The sequence below is a fragment of the Pelodiscus sinensis genome, chromosome 10 (assembly GCF_052426305.1).
Source record: "Pelodiscus sinensis isolate ZL-2025 chromosome 10, ASM5242630v1, whole genome shotgun sequence".
Taxonomy (NCBI): Eukaryota; Metazoa; Chordata; order Testudines; family Trionychidae; genus Pelodiscus; species Pelodiscus sinensis.
Window position 1 is genome coordinate 51,193,641 of NC_143061.1, and position 8,913 is coordinate 51,202,553.

Here is an 8,913-nt window from a genome sequence, read left to right on the forward strand (position 1 = left end):
GGAGCAAAGCCGGGGAGGCAGAGGGGTCCCGCCAGAGCAAAGCCTCAGAGGCGCGGCACCCTGCCGCATCCCCGGTTTTGCTCCAGGTGTCCCTGGTCTGCTGGAGACGGTCCCCAGCAGACCAGAGGCACCAGGAGCAAAGCCAGGGAGGCGGAGGGGTCCCGCCAGAGCAAAGCCTCAGAGGCGCGGCACCCCGCCGCCACTGCGGCTTTGCTCCCCGTGTCCCTAGTCTGCTGGGGGGGGGCTCAGCTAGTGCGCCCCCCCCCCCCCCAGCAGACCAGGCTTTTGTTGTGGACCCTGGGGTAGAGTAGCTGAGGTGCTGCCGGGTTGGTCCTGCAGGGACCTACCTGGCAGCCCAGCTGTTCCGTCCCAGGCTCGAGATTCTGCCGCTGTTGAAACTGATCAGTGGCTGATTCCAGGAAGCTGGGGGCAGAGCAATTCTGCCTCCAGCTTCCTGTAATCAGCCCCTGGTCAGTTTCAGCAGCAGCGGCTGAATCTGGAGCCAGTTCCGACTTACATACAAATTCAACTTAAGAACAAACCTATAGTCCCTATCTTGTACGTAACCCAGGGACTACCTGTATTGGGATTTTCATATTATGCCATAATAAACACAAAAGACTAGACCTCCCGATGCTCCACCTAATGTAAAAATCCAACTTTCCAGTATCATTCCTGATATTAAACAGATTTGCAAAGAAAAAAGCGTACCTGCCCATTAAAATGGGGAAAAAAATGATCTCCATTTGTTACTAATTTTCAGACAGTTTTGTTTGAAAAATTATAAGGCAAATACAAAAAATATAAAAAAAATCAAATCCCAAAACTATGTCTATTTATTTGGGTACCTATTGAATTTAAAATAACTATATTTTAATGGCTCTGCCAATTTTTCAGGCTTCCTGGGGGCTCCCCAATTGAAAAAGCTTGGGAAACATTGCCTTAGAGGAAATACCTTAAAAGATGAAAAGATACTTCTCACACCATTAACAGCAGACAGACAGACTGACTGACCTGAAACCAGTTTGTGTCTCATATTAATTGTGAAATACTTCTCTTTCATTATACACAGCACAATAATAATGATTAGGAGTAAGATTGCTTAACACCTGCAATTATATCCCCATTTTCAGGTGCTTATAACTTTGACAACTTTAGGAACCGTGGGATCCAGAGGGGAGCAATCCTGCTACAGTCTGGAGGCGCCGCTGCATCTGGAGAGCAGAAGTGTGGCTTATTACACTTACACTGGAGGATGATTTCTTCAAAAGCTTGTCTCTGCAGCCGGTCCCGTCGCCTCAGCTCCTCTGCAATGTGCCGTTTCCACGTGGGGAAACTCGCAGCTCTGAGCCCAGAAGTCATTTCACCAGCCCTGGCCCCAGCGTCCCGGTTTTCCACTGAGCTGAGCAGAACCAAGCTGAGCCTGTTCCTCTGGCCACGAACACCCTCCAGGGAAGGGTCTTGCGGCTTCCTGGTGCTCGGGGCCCGGCGACTGGGGGCGCTTGGGAAGGGCGCCCAGGCAGAGACAGTGGGGCCGGGGCACAGGAGCGGGCAGGGAGCGCACGCAGCAGAATGCGGACTCGGGGCAGGGACAAAAGGAAGAGACGTGCGGACACACTGATATGGGGGGGCAGGGCACTGCCTGAGGGGGGCGAGGCGCAAGCTGGCAGCGGAGGGGGCACAGCCTGGGGAGAGCGGGGGGGGAGGCTCCTGGCGGGGGGACGGAGCGGAGGCTGGAGAGCGGGGGGGAAGGGGGCACGAGGCAGCGGGCGGGGGTTCAACAGCGACGGCCCCGGGAGGAGCCTGGACACTCCTCACCCCTCACCACCGCGCCCTAACCCGGCCACAGCCGCTGCCCTGCTCGGCCGCTCCCCACCGGCGCCATTCTCCCGAGCCGCACATCGCCGGGGGCCTGCGCGCTCCGCGTCGCGCAGTAAAGCCGCTTCCGGCTGCCCTCGCCGCCGCCGGGCGGCCCGGCCCGCAGCCCCCGCCCCCAGGAAGCGGACAGCGCGGCCTCGACCAGCCTGGACGCGCCTTCACTGGGCTCGCTGCGGCCGAGCCGCACTCGCTGTCCGGCGAACGCGCTAGCCACCCCGGCACGAAGGGGCGGGGGCCTCCCGAGCCGCCATTTTAGAGGCGGGATCCACGCCGCGCCGCCATCTTGAAGGTGGCATGAAGAGGCGAAAGTCACCGCCATGTTAGGGGTGGCGCCGGGCGCTGCGGAGGAACGGGGACTTCGCACTGCACGGGGGCGTCGCCCGTTACAGAGCCCGCCTCTTGCGGGGCTGGGCATGGGCCCCGTCGCCCTCATGGCGCACGCTAGGCCTGGCGGGGCCGCTCCATCCTCAGCTGCAAAAGGGGGGGGAGGGGAGACGATTGGCGCGGGGCGGGCAGAGGAGCGCTAATTGGCGTGAGGGAGGAGCTGGGCGGTAGTGAGGGAAGCGGCGATTGGTGCGGGAGGAGGGGCTGGGCGGTAGCGAGGGGAGCGGTGATGGGGGGGCTAAGCGCGCCTGGAGAGGAGAGCAGTTATTGGCGGGCGGGCTGGCGCGTGCGGAGAGGAGAGCGGTTATGGGCGGGGGGAGGGGGCTGGCGCGTGCGCAGAGGGGAACGGTTATGGGGGGGAGGGGGCTGGCGCGTGCGGAGAGGGGAACGGTTATGGGCGCGTGCGGAGAGGAGAGCGGTTATGGGCGGGGGGAGGGAGCTGGCGCGTGCGGAGAGGGGAACGGTTATGGGGGGGGCGGTAGCAAGAGCAGCGGTGATTGGCGTGAGGGGGAGGAACTGAGCGCTCACTAAAAAAAATAGGCAAGTAGCTTCTTACCCAGTTATTCTGGGTCTACTCCTCAAGTCCAAGACAATCTTTTCCTCTGGCCTGGGTCCAGCCCTGAGTGGGGGTGGGTCAGGGCTGATAACTTCCCCTTGCTTAATTAAATAGTCTCATCCCCTGAAGGGGAATCTTGTCCTGGCCTCTCCCGTGCATAGGTAACCACCTGGGTCCAAAAGCGGAATCCCAGTAGGGGGGGGGGGGGGGGTGGTAACAGGAACGGCCATATTGGGTCAGACCAAAGATCCATCCAGCCCGTTGTCCTGTCATCCAGCAGCGACCAATGCTAAGTGCATCAGCGGGGCTTGACAGACGGCGGCGAAATCTACTCGCGAGCCCTGTTCATCGGGGAATGAACAGAGTGGGGAATCATCTAGCGATCCATCCAGCGGAAATGGGGAGCACAGTCTTGGGAATGGCAAAGGTTCTTATCGGTGGGAAGGCAGGTCTGGCTGTAAGCAGCAGCCCCAGTATGGCCTGCTGCTGAAAACTTTTATCCCTCAATTAGCGCGTCCTAACTAATACTACTATAAAGTCCCATAAAGAATCAGCATCCTGATCTCATCCACACAGGAACAAAATCATATTTAAGATTAAAGTTACTTATGAAGGTTTAAAATATAATTTGAGGTTTCACTAGTTTTGGATTTGAATCAATATATCATAAAACATTCAACACATTATGCAGCTACATCTGTTCAACTATTTATGCATACCTCACGGTCTTCAAATTCTGGATTAGCCAGTTGGAATTAGCGGCTACCCCCTTTTGTAAATTGATCTTGAACCACTCCTTGGGATACATCAGCTACTTCCTTCCTCCAGGATTCTGCTAGAGAGAAAGCGTATGGTATGCTCACAATAGGCATGTAAGCAATTAGTCGACTAGTTGCTTCCCTCCGCCCTTGCTCCCTCTATCAGAAGCACAAGGGGGAGGAGCAGGAACTGGTACTGAGGGGAGCTGGCTTAAAAGCAAGTTCCCCCCAGCATTGTTTCTGTGGGAGGCAGGAGGGTACTGGGGACCAGGTGTGAGATGGGAATCAGTGGATTCCCGGCTCGCGCCCAGTCCCAGATGCTGCACCTCTGCTTTTAAAATGTATTAAGAGCCTCCTTTGCCCTTAGCTCCTATGGGAGCATATGCCATCAACAATTTATTTCCAAGCCTCTCTGTCTTGTGCCAGCTTTTCTAATTATCTCCAGCTTTTGCCTGTTTTCCTCATATTCACATCCAGGTCTTTTCTCCAACTATTCTTTGGCCTTCCTCTTCCCTTTTTCCACTGTGTGTTCCAGGATAGGGATTGTCTGGTAATGCTAGTTGATGGCTTCCTCAGTATATGGCCAATCCATTGCCATCTTCTCAGTATCTGTTGCTCTACTGGGCATTGCCCTGCTCTTTCCCATAAGCTAATGTTTGTAACCTTGTCAGACCACTTCTGGCCAATGATCGTACCAAACATTTATTAATAAAAGTTTACAATCTTTTGATGTTTGTCCTTGTTGTTTGCCATGATTCTGAGCCATATAGCTGATTTTACATTTGAGCTGAAGATCCTTATTTTGGTCTGTAGATCTCTCTTGAATTCCATATGTTCCTCAGAATAATAAAATAACCTCTTGCTTTCTGTATTCTGGTCTTAATATCTTCATCAGTACCTCCCACTTTTTTTACAATACTACCTAAATAGGTGAAGGTATCAACTTCCTCCAGTGTCATTCCTCTCAGGACAATTGGGCTGCTGTTATTTGCTGCATTCACTTTCATGATCTTGGTCTTCCCCTCATGGATCTTCAGTCCCATCTGCTGTGAAATCTTGTCCAGCCTCACTGTTTTATTTTGCATTTGAAGTTGATTATGTGACAGAAAAGCTAGGTCATCTGCAAAATCAAGGTCTTCTAGCTGTTTAAACAGGGTCAGGGTCTACTGGATTCCATTCCTCTCGTTAGCTGTTGTTACTCTCATGATCCAATCAACAGCCAAAAGAAAGAGGAAGGGGGACAGCAGACAACTTTGCCAAACACCTGACTTTATTCTGAAGGGTTCTGTAAGTTGACCCTCATGCAAGACCCTACAGCTCATATCTTCATAGGTCTTTTTTATGAGATTTATGGTTTCTGAGGGATCCCATAGTGCTGTAATAATTTCCACGTTTCCCTATCCAAGCTGTCGAATGCTTTTTCATAGTCCACAAAGTTGATATACAAAGAAACATTCCATTCTAAACATTGTTCAATGAAAAATCCATCGACTAGTCGATTAGTTGATTAAACTGAATTTAACAGCCCTAGGTCACATGTCTGACTAGTTCAATCACCTTACAGGACAAACAAGGCTGTTTACAAATTGTTAAGTTGATCACCAAGTCATTAAGGCTTCCAGAGCACCAATAATTGCTCTTATTAGTACATTTTAAACTATAAACTTTCTCATACTTCATGCTTCTAATTTTACATACCAAAATGCGGTATTTTGTTTAAAGCATCTTCAAGTTATGCATATTTATATTCATAAGCCAAACTTCATAAGGCATGGGGGAAGAATTGTCACAGCTTTTATGTAAAATATGTAGGAAGAAGATATGCTGTAGTGCATACATAGCCTTGGGGATCTTCCTAGTGCAGATACAGTTATATGACCCTAAAAGTGCATTTCCTGACACAGTGGTTCACCAAGCCAAATGAGCTATCTGCTCTGCTGTCAAAAAGCCAGTGTTTTGCTGTCTCTTGTAGGAGGGTTTGTAGCTACAGGGCAGGTATGCAGGAGAGCCTTTCTAGGATGGAGCTGGCGTTAGGGAGAGTGGAGGAGGAAGAAGCTGCTTTTTAAAAATATTCTCACAAATGTCATGGCTAAATGAGAAAAGAAGCTAGAACGAAGTACAGAGGAGATAGCACATTGCACCTCTTTATGCTGGAGTGAATGGCTGCTAGCTTATATGGAATAAATAAGCATGGACATTAACATAATAAAACTAAACTATGTTAAACAAGGACTGGGGTTTGGTATGCAGAGACCTAAGCCTGCTTTGTACCATGTCAAATACACCATCACAAATCTTTTAAAATGTTTATTAAAGACACAGGAAAGAGAAAAACAGATAAAGCATTTGAAATGGAACACATTAAAGGAAGGTTTTCATTTTAACATTTCTTGCTCCCTTTACCTTCAGCTGGAGAGTTTTTAAAAAGAGAAGTCCCTTGTTTGGCAGTTCCTTAAATGGTTTCAAAAATAGCAGTAAATAACCTTTGGGGGAAAGTAAATTAGTTGAAATGTTATTGGAACTAAGTCTGCCCCTGTGTCATTGCTTTTGGTGACCGACATCAGCTGGAACTAGTCATGCTAGCTCTTAGGACTCGGAAGAAGATGATCCAGGGTCCCATGCTCACTCTAGTACCCTCCATCTGTTCTGTAGACTTCCCCGTCTCTTTCCTTAAGGACCCATGAAGGAAATGGTGGAAGAACTAGCCCAGCCCCTCATTATTTTGCCCACCAATTTGGCCTAACTTCCAATATGCTGATTTTGATTCACTAATTTCTAGTTCCCCTACTTCGGTTTTTGCCAGACATGATTTCAGCGTAGTCTTGAATTATATTACTGTGACCGGGGAGGGATTTGGTTGGTATCTGTCTCTGTGATTCATGAATGGCTCTAGGAGCATTCATGCAGTTGAGCTGATTGTGAGGCGCCATGTGTGATTGTGCTGAGTGATCGCAGCACCTGGAGGACTTGCTGCTTGTCACTAGCTAAGTATTGTGAGGGACAGCCTAGTTGCAGAGTGAAGGGGGCAGAGTGGTCCCACAATCCCACGCTGCACCCCAGGGATTCTGCCATGCTGCTTCTCGTTGCTCCCCTTAGCTGCAAACAGCGAACTACCACGAGGCTCCGTGGCTGCCACGAGGGGCGCCACAAGGCTCCGTGGCTGTGGCACCAGTAAATAAACAAATGGGAGCAGCCCATTGGCAGCTTTTTCAGAGTGGTTCCGCGCACCACTTTGAGAAACACTGGTCTAATTGCTTACAATCTAATAACAAAAGTGCCTTCTCCACTGAATCCTCTCACAAAGTTTTAGGTTTCCACAGAGAAGAGCCTGTGAAAATAAGCAAAGAGGAAGGTTAAAAGTTTTGTGACTGTAGGAGAGCAGGTGTTTCCTCACAGAAAACACAGTCCCCTGTAGAGAAATCAGTCCTGGGAAGGTATGCCTGCACAAGCTGGGAGTCACACTCCCGGCTTGTGTAGATGTACTTGCACTAAAGAAGAGCTTGTTCAATTAAAAATAGTGCAGCTGCGGTAGCACAGGGAGTGGCAGCAGTAGCATGCATGTGCCTACAGAGTTCAGGTGGCTTTGTACATGGCAGGGCTAAACTATGCCTCTGCATCCATGCCATTGCAGATACATCGCTGTTTATCCTTGCACCAGCTCTCAACAAGCATTTCTACACAAGCTGGGAGTCACTTCCACCTCATAGTGTAGACATAGTTTTAGACTCCCCTGCCTAAGCTTTTCCGCCCCAACTAATTCTTTTCCCCTTTAACACCTTTTCTCTCTCTTTCCCTCAATTTCCTCCCTTCTCTGGAAGCACAGTGGTCATTCTCAAAACAGCTACCGCCTCACCTGACTGAATGGAACTGTAACAACAGGCTGCCCTCTTATGAATGATGTAGAAGATTAACTTTTACTCTGCATATGTGCAGTGTCTAGCAACATGGATCCCAGAGCTTGGTTAGGATCGCCAGGTACCTCTGCAGTCATAATAATCATCACCAACACAGACAGCAAAATTCCATAACCTGAATAAAATTTTCGTGATGATCTTGAAATCTAGGCTTGGCGAGCACATTTACACAGCTCTGGTGGTGTCTTCTGCTGTGCACGGTTGTTGGGAATAGAGCTTTGACCACAGTTCTCTAAATACACCTTTTAGTACAACGTCAATCAGCACCACACTAAAATCCAGCGTGAGCCTCTGCTTATAGCGTGTTCTTTTGATTGCAGCAATTGAATTTCTTTGGGCAAAACTGGCTTTTGTTCATCGTTAATAGCTGAAATCAAATTAAGCTAAATTGAGAAGGAAATAAGCACAGTGTTAATTAGGAGCAGATTCATGCACATCACATTCTAAACCACCAGATAATTCTGCGTGGGTGAACCAATTCCTGTACCAAGTGTAACTTGCAGCTTTTGTTTTGCTGCCTTGGGAGCTGGCACAAAGATGAGCTGTAAATAAAATTAATACAACAGGATAATGGTAATGAGCTGAGAGCAAAGGCCTTCAGCAATTTTGTATGCGGGATTCATGTTGTATTCTGTTTCAGCATGAACATGTAGCTATTTTTAAGGATTAGCATGGTGCATGGTGAAAATACGGCTCATTATCGTTGAACCCAAACACCTCTTCTGCCATCTGGAGTTGGACTCTACCAAAATGCCTCTGTACATTGGGAAAGCTTTGACTTCACATCATGTGATGCTATGAATCAGTTCAATATCTTTAACAGAACTATTTTAGAGCAGGTTCTAACAACAGCCCCATGGGAAAAAACACACAAACAAAGGCAACAGAGGAAATGGATAATGGGATTTTTTTCATATACTGAACTACCGGAATGAATAATAATCTAGTAATTGCTTACATATATAGAAAATGACATCTTGTGACTCTGCCCTTAACCTGTTCTATACTCTGGAGAAATGTGGCATCCTCCGCACCTGTGTGGAACCCTAATACTCAGGTAACCTGTTTGCATCCAACATTGGTAGCGGAATACACAGGTGATCACATTGCTATTGGGGTTACAGGCGTTAAACAGTTGGCCTAGTGCAATACTGTCCCAGCTGCCTTCTGTTGCTCATTCAGATGCACAAAGAAGCAGCTAAGCCTGTGTCCTCCCTTGCACAAATTATTATGTGTCTTGCTCTTGCTGTAACGAATGTTATGCGGCATGCAACTGGCGGGTAGCAGACTGCAGGCTGCTTGGTTTCATGACCAAGGGTAGCAGCGGTGTGCAGATAATTTGAGACTCACAGGTGGGATGAAGATCCTTTGAATATTACTATTGAGGAGTGATAAGTGTGGTCATCTCAGGAGCAAATAGAGG

At 48.9% G+C, this 8,913-nt stretch overlaps 1 protein-coding gene across 3 annotated transcripts in view; it reads right to left on the bottom strand.

Annotated features, from left to right (window-relative positions):
• Positions 1 to 2,120, bottom strand: part of ATG16L1 (autophagy related 16 like 1) — a 28,873-nt gene extending 26,753 nt beyond the window's left edge. The window contains exon 1 of one of the 3 annotated variants that reach the window (XM_075937412.2): positions 1,248 to 2,120. In XM_075937412.2, the coding sequence (XP_075793527.1) occupies positions 1,248 to 1,362 (115 nt within the window). In that variant the 5' untranslated portion in view covers positions 1,363 to 2,120. The remainder of the gene's footprint in view (positions 1 to 1,247) is intronic. The other 2 variants (XM_075937414.2, XM_075937413.2) reach the window with 2 other exon arrangements.
• Positions 2,121 to 8,913: the final 6,793 nt, after the last annotated feature.